This window comes from Equus asinus, chromosome 4, assembly GCF_041296235.1.
Source record: "Equus asinus isolate D_3611 breed Donkey chromosome 4, EquAss-T2T_v2, whole genome shotgun sequence".
Classification (NCBI taxonomy): domain Eukaryota; kingdom Metazoa; phylum Chordata; class Mammalia; order Perissodactyla; family Equidae; genus Equus; species Equus asinus.
The window spans coordinates 19,040,870-19,053,024 of NC_091793.1; the positions used below are offsets into that span (position 1 = coordinate 19,040,870).

The 12,155-nt window shown below is 55.4% G+C and overlaps 1 protein-coding gene across 1 annotated transcript in view; it reads left to right on the forward strand.

Moving 5' to 3' along the window:
• Window positions 1-9,936, forward strand: part of ARFGAP3 (ARF GTPase activating protein 3) — a 55,598-nt gene extending 45,662 nt beyond the window's left edge. The window contains exons 14-16 of the mRNA XM_014864397.3: window positions 730-820; window positions 7,391-7,512; window positions 8,855-9,936. Coding sequence (XP_014719883.1) covers window positions 730-820; window positions 7,391-7,512; window positions 8,855-8,872 — 231 coding nt within the window. The 3' untranslated portion in view covers window positions 8,873-9,936. The remainder of the gene's footprint in view (window positions 1-729; window positions 821-7,390; window positions 7,513-8,854) is intronic.
• The last annotated feature ends 2,219 nt before the right edge of the window (window positions 9,937-12,155 follow it).

The window sequence follows — 12,155 nt, forward strand, 5'->3', positions numbered from 1 at the left end:
TTTGATACAGCTGTAATTTACTTAATAATTTTAGCCATAGTTGAATAAAGTATACAGATGGTTTTGGAGGGTAGATATGTTTATTTTCAGGTTCTTGCCTCTTTTCTCAGAAATGTTAATGAGCTTACCTTAGTGGGGTCTTGCTAAGCAGTGAGACTGCAGTGAAAATGGAGAGGGTTAAGGGTTCCCTCTGATTCGGAAGTGCTGGTGGGCTTACACGAAACTCTTGGACATAGGTGTCATGCTAGGCTTCTTGGACTGTCTAGAGAACTGGTTCCTAGAGTGTACTGCTTTTATTTTGTGGTGGTAGAGCTTTCGCCAGCATTTTGAGAGTATTTAGAGTTGCCACTTGGCTATTCCCCCACCCCCTAAAAATCTGCCTTGTTTTAAAGTTGATGACGTTCGACTTCAGTTATAAAATCACATAATGGATGTTGGAAGAGAGCTTGTTGGAGTGGCCTTTCCCACGATAGAGATGTCATTGCCTTGCCCTTGGGTTTTCCCCTCGCACTGACCGTCGTTGGCCGTGGTTGTATGTTGATCTGTTCCCCTGTGATCTGCAGAATGTGAGTGTCATGCTGTCCCCTGGCCCAGCCATGATAGTGGCAACTGTTGGAGAGGGCGCCTGGGGAGGGCAAATGCATTCGAGTGACAGCTCTTCAGTGATTCTTTGTGTGAAACTGTTCCTGGTATCTGGAGTCTGACGTTTCCTTCTCCCGTCCCCTCTAGTATGAAACCAGGGCGCGGCTGGAGAGGCTCTCGGCCAGCTCCTCCATCAGCTCGGCTGATCTGTTCGACGAGCAGAGGAAGCAGACAGCAGGTAACGGGGGTGCCAACCAGGCTGGTTGCCATTGTGTCTGCCGCATGAATGCACCTTCTCCGGATAGGACTTTTTACCTGTCCACGATATGTTAGCAACCATCCTTTGATGTTCTTATCTAGTCTCTAAGTCAGGTAGAGCAGAAGTTACTATTCTAGGCTTCAAATGTGGGGAAAACAAGTCACGAAATTTAAGCAACATCCCCCAAGTGACCCGGCAAGTCGTCTTCCTGAAACATTGTCACAGATGAGTGTTTCCTGGCACAGTGTGAACATGGCGCCTGGGTCTGTGTGGTTACAGCCTGGGAGGTGGGCAGCCCCAGGCTCCTGTGTGGCGCTGACCACTCCCTAACTGTGAGACCTCAAGTATTTTGTGTCGCTTTTAGCCTCAGTCTCCTCGTCTGTGAAATGGGTGGGTAATACTTACCTCACAAGATTGTAATGCAGCTTAAATGAGGTGCTGTGTGTAAGGCACACCTCGGTGTCTGTCACAGGGTGGGCCCGCCCAGGCCGTCCTGGGCCCCGGGGGTGGGCAGAAGCAGCCAGAACGGGGGCCTACACCAGCCCGTCTTCCAGGAAGACAGATGCAGCTTTGGAAACAAGCAGGCGGAGAGGAATTTCCCATCTCCCCTCCTCTCTTCAGGCTCCAGACTCCAGTGAGAGGTCTGGGAGCCCCGGGGAGGGAGCCGCAGAGTGCGGGCGCATCCCGGACGTCAGAACCATGGTCCTCTCTGCTTGTGCCTCTGTGCCCAGTAGGAGAGCTGTGGTTGGGTCCCACCCGGGCCTCAGCCGGGCTGAAGAGGTTAGGGAAGGGCCATGTGTCCTCTCATGTCACCGCCAACATTACAGAGGCAGTGTCCTCTGAGGCCGTTTCAGGAGCCACTCCTTAGCAGACAAGCCCAAGGCCCAGGACCGCCCGCACTGCCTCCTTTCCAGCCCTGGAGGAGGGGGCGTGGGCGTGGGCTCACCAACGCGGGCAGCCCCTTGGTCTTACAGCCACAGAGAATAACTGTTTTCTGAGTTCGGAGAGAAACGCAGCAGAGAAGGTCACAGGACAGGCCTGAGTGTTGGGGCCTTCTGTGTCGGGGTTTGGGGGCATTAGAAGGCCCACTGTGGCCCTCGGTGCAGTGTGTGCTGCCAGGCTGCTGTGCTGCGGTGGGGGGGCGGGGCGGGGCGGCGTGCTAGCCAGGCGGTGCCGGTGCGCCGAGGGGTGTGCTGACCTCAGAGACCGGCAGGGGCCGGGATCTCGGCCGCTGTATGGTGCCCTTTGGGCTGGGGGCACCTTGTGCTCTGCCCCCTGACCTCAGGCAGGAGGGGCTTGTTGCTCTTGGCCAGGCTGCTTTCTGACTGGACATTTCCTGCCCTGAGTCTGAGGGGGCAGGTTGTGTTCGCATCTCCAAACTTTCTATGTCCTGGCCTCTTGTCCGGGCAGCTTCCTTTTCTGACCGCCCCTGGCAGGGGAGCTTGGCCCCTTTGGAGGGTCTCAGCAGTCCCATCTGCCCCCTGTGGGTCAGTGCTGGTCACCTCACAGGAGCCCTGGCACGGGGGGCAGGTCAGTCCTTGAGAACCGACTGTGTTGAAAATCATCCCCAGCAGCATGTGCTTTTGTCATTCAAGTTACTGGAAGTTTCACTTGGAAACATTATTGTATGCTGACAAAACCTCTTGGAGATCAGATGAGAGCGGCCTTTCCACTTGTTGATGGAAAATTGTGACCAGCCTATGTTTGCCTTCCTGTCCCCTTTCAGAGAACAAAGATCCGTTAATTATTTTGGCCTCATGTCCTCATGGACAGGCAAACTCCGTTCATGGGAACTCACAGTCACAGTAAGGTGCACCCTAGGTGCTAGACCCCAGAGACCTTGCCCCTCCCCAGTGGGCCGGTCTGCTGCTCGGCAGCGCCTGCCCCTTCCCCCGCCCCCATTCCCAGCCCTAGTGGCTCTGACCATGGTTCCCTTGTCCCGCACTTTCCATCAAGCTTGTAAAAGATGCCCTTGATAGCTGCCTAAATGTAAGAGCATTGAACAGCTGTTATTAAATATTTACTTTTTATTTAGAGTGCATTTCAGCAAAGAGCAAAATCTGTTTTAAGAAACTGTTCCGTGTTCCTGATCTTAGAATGTTTCCCTCTCTGTGAAACATCAGTGTCATTGGGGAGATGGCAGAATGGCTTTATCGTTTCTCTGGGGTGCAGTTGGGGGCATGGTTCGGAATTTGAAATGCCTCCTGGTGAAGTGAGGTACTTCCCGGGGACGTGGTTCAACCAGGAGCCCTGACAATTCCCACGGGCTGTTCCCTGTCTGGGTACTGGAGGGACCGAGTGAGGAGCAGACGTGAGCACCTGCAGCGGGCCCGGCGCCGCATCACTGCCTGTGGTCGCTCTCACAGAGCAGGGTCAGTCGGGGGTGTGGGGCTGCCGTCAGCTGGGCACTGCCTCGGGAGGGAGCCACTCAGGGCACCAAACAGCAGAGCAGAAGTAGCTTTGTGAGAGCAGCGTTGGAACAAAAGAAGCTTAAAACCCAGCTTGCCCCTCTTGGTGTATTTCTTTCAAGAAAACAGTTCTGGTTCTTTGACTCCGAGCAGGCCCACCTGGTGCCGGGACGCCGCAGACCCTTCTGTCCTGGGCCCCGTGCGTTGTGCTGTCATTCGCTCCGTGCGTTGTGCGGGCTTCCGTGGCTGTCGTCCCCTGGATCCTGAGGGTCCCTTGAGCCACCTTGGCCACGCTCTCCTTCCCCCCTGCTCTGGCGTGGAGTCCAGGACGGTGGCCTCCTTAGGGCCTTGGGCTGTAGTCCTGTGACTGTGTCTGGTTGTCTGCTAAGCGTGTCTGTCACACGTCCTAGCTGTGCGTTGCCAACCCAGATGTGTTTATACAAACTGGAGGCTCATGAGTTCTCGCAAACCTGTAGCTGCCGAGCGTGTGAGGGGAGTTGTGGCTGCAGGGCTCCTGGTCCTTGTTACACTCGCTGTTCATGTGGCCTTGGAAATCCTTTTTCTCTTGATTTGTCTCCGTTCCAGGGAGATTGGTACATGATACTCTCCTGACAGTTCATTGTTTGACGAGCCTGGAGGTCGTCCTAGGCCCTTCCACCTTCCGCCCCTCTGCACAGACCATGGCTCCGCTGGTCTCTCGGGAGGGAGCCTAACCGCAGGTCCCCCAAGGCTGGGCCTCCGGGCGGGGCTTCCCTCTCCCCTCTTCTCCCTCCTCCCAGAATGATCTTTCGAAGTGCTATTGGGGGTTTGGACTCTGTCCTCAGGCAGGAGTACTGCGCTGTGCCTGGCTCCCCTACCTGTCAGACCCACAGCCCCGTTGGGCTTTCCAGGTTTGTTCCTTCTCGTTTCCCTGGTTAGGCCCCTGCACACTCTCGCCACCTTGTGCTCTCCCCCGGGGCACGGCCATCCGATGATCATCTCCACCGACGGGCCGTGAGCTGCTCAGGGGCGGGACCCATCCGGCCTCATCTCCGCAGCCTAGCGCCGGGCGGCCGGAAGCCTTAGTGTGTGTTGAGTGAATAAAGGACGGGGGACCTCCGAGCTCTGGAAGTGGGGGCCCCGGCCAGGGGACCCCTCATCAGGCTGCGCCGTGGTCCCCACTGCACCAGCTCCTCTTCCAGCACAGCTGAGGAGCTGAGGAGCCACCTGCCGCCAGCTGTCATGCCGCAGGGCCAGAGACAGGTGCGCAGCAGCAACATGTCCCTCTTCGGCTGGAGCTTCGAGAGCCAGTGTGCGTCGTCTGTGTCCTTCCCTGTGGTGGGGTCCGTGCCTCCTCAAGTTGAGAGGTGCCCCAGGGGCCTGGATCCGAGGGACTGACGAGCAGACCCCTGCCGGCCCTCCCCGCAGCCGGCACGCAAAGGTTGTTAAACAGAACACCCGGCCTTTCCTGACGGCTGCAGGGCGTCCACACCAGCCGTGCGCCGGGCCGGCGCGGCTGCAGCTCTGCCCGCAGGCCCGCTCCCCCCGCCTCCGTCTCAGGGAGGAGCCCCGCTTCCTGGCTCTCGGGCCGGAAAGCTGGGCACCATCCTGAACTTCTTCCTGCCCCCGACGGCCCGTCGGGCAGTAGGCCTCCTCAGGGTGCTCCGGCCCGCCCGCGCCTGCCCCCACTGCTGCCAGCAGAGGCCCGGCCAGGCCTCTCGCGCCCGGACCGCTGCGCGGCCTCGAACTGCCACTGGGTTCACCGCGTGCTGTGGCCGATGACTGTCTGCCGGCCCCAGGAGGCGTCGCTCTGGGAGAGCAGGTCCGCGCTGGAGTCCTCAGCACCAGGCCCACTGTGGGCGTTACGGGAACCCGTAGCGGGAAATGGGGGACCTGACCTAGTCCGCGGGTCAAGGAGCCTCTTTCTTCCTGAGGAAGTGGCATGCGCTGCCACATCCTGCAGGCCATTGTGTGGCCAAGCGCACTTGGACGGTCTTGGAGAGCTGTCGCCAGCCTCTCCAGCGGCTGCCCGGGGCAGCCTTCAGGACACACAGCTCCCAGAAACCAGAGGGGGACACGGGGGATCCGTGGTCAGTTTCCTCCAGTCTGGAGCCCGTGAAGCTCAGGGCAGCAGACCTGCAGGGGAGAGGGAGGAGGGCGCCTCCTTGCCCAGGACCTGATGCCTGCTCCAGGAGGTGCTGAGAGTTGCTTATATGCCCAGGAGCTTAGACCAGTGGTGAGGATTAGTAAGCGGTGAAGGCGCACAGTAACACAGGCTAACTCGGAGCCGAGCTGCTTTCTCTCTCACGTCCAGTTCTGGGGAGGCAGGTCAGGGCTGGTGTGTCCTCGAGTCAGGCGCTCAGGCCCCTTTCATCTTGTTACTCCTGACCTCCATTCTCTACTTCACCTCGTGCCCAATATGGCTACTCCAGCTCTAGCCATCACATCTGCATCTCAGCTAGCAGGAAGGAGGCAAAGGGCATGCTCTGGCCCTGTAAGTCGTTTCTCCCTGCCTCCCGTTGACCAGAACTCTGTCACCAGGACACACCTTTCTGCAAAGGTTAGAATTTCGGAGTACTGTGCAGAGAAGGGGAGGGGAGGAATGACACTGGGGCAGCCATCTCAGGACACCTGGGGACTGAATGTTGTCTGTGAGGGATTGTGGTCCCATAGCTGTCCTGCCTCAGCTCTGCTCTCCTCTTTAAACATTTCTTAAGCTGGAAACTCATAAGAGGGCACTTCTGCCAAGGTCACCCCTGCCGACCTCTGGGCCACACCTGCCTGGCCACTGTGGACCTTGCCTTGTAATGGAGCAGCTGTGACTCTGTCCCTTTGTGCTCAGGCTCCACGGGCTCCTTATTTGCTGTAAAGACCCATTTTACAGGCTGGTGGCACCGCCGGTAAGTGGCTGTGCTGGGATTTGAACCCAGATCCTGTCACTGGGCTGGGCTTCCACTCTGTCATCGCAGAGGCCTATGGAGCTTGAAACGTCAGCTGGGGCAGAGGGGAAGAGCCAGCCTGGGCCCGCCCCGCGTGGCGCCCGGGCAGGGCTGCACATGGACAGTGGGTCTCTCCTGGGTGGCGTCTGTGCGGCAGGATAAACGCGTCCGTTCTGTTTTGTTCTTGGAAAGGGACCTGGCTTCTATTGCTTAAGGGGCAGGCGATGTAGACAGGTCATGTGTGGAGCTGAGGGAGTAGCTGGGCTTGGTGTCCCAGAGGACCTGCAGGGTGTGGGTTCACTTGCAGTCACCGAGCTCCACCCATGTCCTGTGACAACCGTGTCAACAGTTCACCATGAAGCCCCGGTTGTGAGCGCTGGGGACCCTTTGTGTGATGACGCTGGCGTGTCACCTGCATTGGTGGCATATGCTGTTTGTTTCGGGGCAGCTGACACTTCAGCAGCAGAGCCCGCTGGCACCAGCCTCGCCTCTCCCGGGAGAACTGGCCTGAGCGGCCAGGGCTCCAAGTCTGACCACAGCGGCAGGACAGGCTCACCGCCCATGTAGCCTGCCGCTCTGGGCGAGCCCACCCTTTGCGCTGCCCGGGCCTCCTTGGCCCCTCCTGGAGCAGCGAGGGGGGCACCGCGGTCACAGGCCGCTGGCCTCGTCCATGCCATAACCAGGCAAGCAGACGCTGTGGCTGGAGGATGCATGAATTCCAAAGGCTTTGATTGGTGAGGCCTGGGTCATGTGTCCACCCCTTGGGATGGAGAGGCCACTCCAAAGGAAGGGAGGAAGTTTTTACTGAAAGAGGGGAAAGGATGCTGAGCACACACAAACCACAGATGTCTACCATCTGTCACTTAATGAATGCTCACCTGTCTGTCTGTGTTAAGCACCCACAGGAAATGGGGGCCCAGAGAGGGTAAGGAACCTCTCCAAAGGCACCCAGCTCGGAAGTGGCCATGCCCATATTTGAACCAAGATGGTCTTAGGAGCCAGTGCTACATCTTGCCTCACGGGGATCCTTGCGGCTGGTTCACGGTGGGGCTGGCGCTGAAGCGCGAGTCCCGACCGCACTGCAGGGTCCTTTGCCCTTGACCATGGCTGCTGCCTGTGGGAAGAAGGAGGGGAGGGCCCACATTCTCGAAAGTCATCGAGGCCCCGGGCGCTGGTCGTGCCCTTCGCGGCATGGTGACGAGCCAGCGTCTGCTCTGCTGCAGGGAACTACAACCTGGCGAGCGTGCTGCCCACCGCGCCCGACATGGCCCAGCTGAAGCAGGGCGTGCGCTCCGTGGCCGGGAAGCTCTCCGTCTTCGCCAACGGGGTCATGACTTCCATTCAGGTCAGTGCAGCCGGGTGCCGTGGGCTGAGGGAGATGGGCTCGTGGTTTGGAAAATGAGATTTGGATCATTCTTCAACTGCTGGAAAGCGAGACTTGATGTGACTGATTTATATGCTGGCCACTGCATCACCCAGGACTTCATGAAAACCAGAAATTATGGTGTCATGTTTGCTCAAATTTTCTAACATATGACTCCAGGGGAATTGTTGCAGGAATGGTCAGACCATTATCCGCTTTTCCCCTATGTTGGAACAGAGAAATATAAAGAAGAAAATAAAAATTATCTATAATCCCACCTCACAGGGAAAACTTATGTGAATGTTTTGGTATATTTTGTTTTAGTTCTAGACTTCTAGGCATATCTTCGTAAAATTAAAAAAGGATTATATTGTATATATGGTTTTATGTCCTTCTCTCCACGATGTTCCATTATAAGCATTTCCATATAATTAAAAGTTATTCAGAAACCACATTCTGGTGAGTGAAAATATGTAGACTTTATTTCACTGCTCCCCAAGTGGGGTCTTTGATGGAATTTCAGGCTCTTAAATGAGGTGAGGATGGAGCATCCTCAGACGTAACAACTTCGGGCCGTCCGGGTCGCCCGCGAGGCTGATCTCGGGAGCCGTCCTGCTCACGCCATCTTAGAAGGATGCTGCCATTGATGTAAAACCCGGCCCTCAGGAGTAGGACCTCATCTGCGTGGACGCGGGTGCCTCTCAGGGATTCCCAGGGCGTGGGGCCCGCTGTGGGGAGTTCCTGCAGCCTGGGCTCCTGCTGCTGCTAACACAGCCTGTGGTTAGAATTCACAGAGCCCTTTCATGTCCCCTCGGTCAGCTGAGTCCACATCAGTCCTTCCAAGTAGGTGACATCCCAATATCATGGATGATCATCCCTATTTAAAGGTGAAGAAACAGGCACAGAGAGGTTAAGTTGCTTCTGCAAGATCACTCAGCTGAACCAGAATTTCAGGGTTGAGACTCCGAATGTGTTCCGCTGGCCTCCCGTCGTCGTACTTGCCCCCAAGAGGGCCCCCCACTTGGCCCTGCACACCCAGATCCTCTGCTCCCTGCCTCGCAGTCCTTCCCACAGCCCAGGGAGCCTCAGACACAGTGGCCACAGGCAGGATGTTGATCCGAGCGGTCCTCAGCACTGGGCAGCCGCGGCTGTGGCAGCGCCCGCTTCAGTCACTGCGTCCTCGGGGGCGGCGTTGGTATCAGATGCCAGGCCCTGGCAGCTTTGTGTCGTTGCCGCGTCAGTTTTGGTAATGCTGAGCGTTCCGCGTGTGTGAGAATGAGGAACTGACTGTGTCCGTGAGCTCTCACTGTGGTTCTCTCTCTAGGATCGCTATGGTTCTTAATACTGATGTCTGGGCTCTGTTTCCTGGAGAAATTCCTCTTTAAACGACCCAGTGACCACAACGCAGACTGCAGTGAAGACCAGCCCACATTGCAGATCGTTTTGCTACTTTTTCACATGGCGTATGTACATTACTGATTTTTAATATTTCTTTTGAGAAATTCTTATTTTTAATGTAGTGGAAGCTGTATTGTCATTTCTGGTGTCACTTCCTGCACGTGTCCTCCTTTTGGCATGTCCTCGCTTTATTTCCTGAGAATCTTTAGTCCCTCCAGGGGCCTGGGGACAGGGCTCCCCCGCCTGCCATGGGCCACGAGCCTTCACGTGGGGGTCTTGGTGCTGTGTGGCTCACGGGCTGAGGGCTGCCAGAAGCAGCCGGTGCTCGCTGGGCCTGGAGAAACAAAGCTCACAGCGCATGTTTCATTAAAAAGCAGCAAAGAATAAAAACAAGCGACTGAACGTGACTGGCGTCTAATTTGACAGGCTGCATCGCTTGTATTTCCATATGTTAAGGTGATTGCAAAATAATGTTTCAAGTCGTCTGTCCCTTTGTAAATTGTTTATCTTATATGATTTATACATTTCAAAATAATTGCCAGTGAGTGCTTTTAACAAACCTAAGCTTCTGCATCACCGGGGGGATTAATCTTTTGACGGGTATTGCTGTTTGAATTTATGAGAAATGTAAGAGAACTCCCTAAGTGCATTTATTAATCGATCCAGTGTACAGAATTAAAAATGAATAAGGTGAGAAGATGCACCATGGAAAACACCTCAGTATTTGGGAAAACAGTAGTTGTAATTGGGTAGTTTTGTAATATTTTTTTATCTTAATCTTGGTTTTCAAAAAATTATAGAATGTGTATAAATGAATAAAGAAAAATAATTTGGCTGTGTTTTAGACAGCATTAGAATATATTGTTCACAGTAAAATATATGTGAAATTTGATGAACCAGAAATGTGGTTTCAACTGCATATTTTGTGAATCTTTCTTAAAAGCTTAATTTGTAGACATGAATATAATAAAAGCTGCGGCAGACGGTGTGGCCTGCTTTCTTACAGAAGCTTTGTGACGCGTCATCGGGAACGAGGGCTCCTGGTCTCCCGCCAGGGTCCGTCTGAAGGGCGCTGCCGTGCCTGCCGGGCTGTTTTTAGCGGGTCTCGTCACTGACCGAGGTGTGGGCCGCAGCGCAGGGCGGGCGTCCTTGCTGAAAGCGAGGGTGTGCAGAGTGGCGTCCTGCAAGCCAGGGGCTGCCTAGCGAGAAGCCGCAGCCCAGGGCTCAGGCGCAGGATGCATCGTCTCACGGGCCTGGGGGCCGCGAGTCCGAGTGCCAGGGCCGGCAGGGCGTTTCTGGAGAGCACTGCCCGCTGGCGTGTGCAGGGCTTCCTTCTCTGCCGTGGCCTCACGCGGCCTGTCCTCCGAGGGAGCTGGAGAGCTCTGCTGTCTCTCCCTCTGCTTATAGGGCACCAGCCCTGTGAGATCTGCGCCCCACGCCTATGACCTCATTTAACCTGAATCACATCCTTAAAGGCCCCAGCTCCAAGGACAGTCACAGCGCGAGTTAGGACTTGGACGCAGGAATTTGAGGGGGACGTAATTCACTCCATATCGTTGTCTGTAAGAAACTCCCCCCCGGTTAGCCCTGCTCTGGGCTGGGGCCTGGGCTCTTCCCGTCCCCCGGAAGCCCTCTGAGCAGGTTTTACGCCCATTTTACAGAGGGGGCGAGGGAGGCTCTGCTGAAGGTCGCTGCCTCTCCCTCTGAAGGGGGCCGGGCTTTCTCCTTATCACCCAACTTCCCCGCTGGCAGGGCCTCCGCAGCTGCCCCGGGCCTCGCTGGGCTCCTTCTCCACATGAATGCTTTAGGGCACAACTTGTTACCACACTAGGTTTGTTTCTGCCCGCCGCCCGGAAAACCAAACTGAGATGACGAGATTGCAGCAGAGAGGGGGTTTACTCACAAGGCAGCCAGGGGAGGAAGAGAGAACAGGAGTCTCAAATCCACTTCCCTGAAGTAGGGACTCAGGGATGTTTATGGGGTGGGGGCAAGGTGGTCTGAAATGTGGGGAGAGGTGACTGGAGGTGAGGAGTGGTGAGGTGATTGATGGTCCGCGCAAGCGTGGTCAGACTCCACGCCTCTTCATACGACCCATGCTCACAAAATGGCGGCGTGAGCATGATCTCAGGTGGACTTTTTAGCCTCTTGATGTCAAAAGGTTGCCTGTCGGACATCTGTGTGGGCCCAATTGATGGGTTGGTGGTCTCAACCGGCCTGAAGTGGACATGGGATTCTAATTCCTGAAGAACAGCTCACACGCCCATTACCATGGTGACCCAGGCTCCAGGGAGCTGTTATCTGTAGGAGCCTGGTGGGAGTTAGAAGGCACATAGCCTAAGGAGCACAGTCAACAATGGGTGCGTTAAACAGATCAAAGCTGTAATCAGTCATTGCAGAAAGGAAAAAACCTTTAGTTCCTAGCTACTTGATCATCAATGGCTGTTTGCCAGTTTCAATCCCACTATTCTTTGGTCATTCCTTATTCTTGAGGGATTGCGGGCAATGAGGAATCCAGCCACTTCCTGCTGAATCGGGGCGTGGATTCTGCTTAGAGGAATGAAACTGCTCAGCACTCATTTGGAAATATTCTCTTGTTCCCAGCTTCCGGTTGACATTTTGCGTCAGAAGAATTTTGTACCTTGCTCAACAGTTTTGGAACCACATCTAAAGTCACATTTTATAATCAAATACTGGACCAGAAGGATAAGAATTATAGACAACCCAAATTTTAACAGTCCCTGAAAAATAGACCTAATCCAGTGGGGCCTCCGTCTCATCTCCAGGTGGGGCACACATCTGGTCTCAGTTCCTGGTGGTCTTTTGTTTTACTGGACGTGCATCAGAGACCAGACCAACACCCTGTACCCTGATCTTTCAGTTGTTGCTGTTGATGGCTGTCAGCACAGACTCTCTGCCGGGGTTCATCACATTCCTAAGGGACTCAAAAGAACAAAGTTATCAACATATGGCAGCTGGGAGGGCCCCTAAAATCTACAGAGCATGTCTGGGTTCGTTGCTCGGACGTCATTCAAAGTTACACTGTGGTTTCTTTTCTACAATATGGCTTCCCTTATGGCAAGCTTGTGTTGAGCCCATATCAAACTCTTGAAGGCCTTTCAAAGCGGGTGCTGCTCTCAGTGCTTCCCCGTGCCGTCCACTCAGCCACGGGACAGGTGCTGGCAGGACCCCCATCTGGGGGGCTCGTACTCCCTCCCCGAGTGTGCATG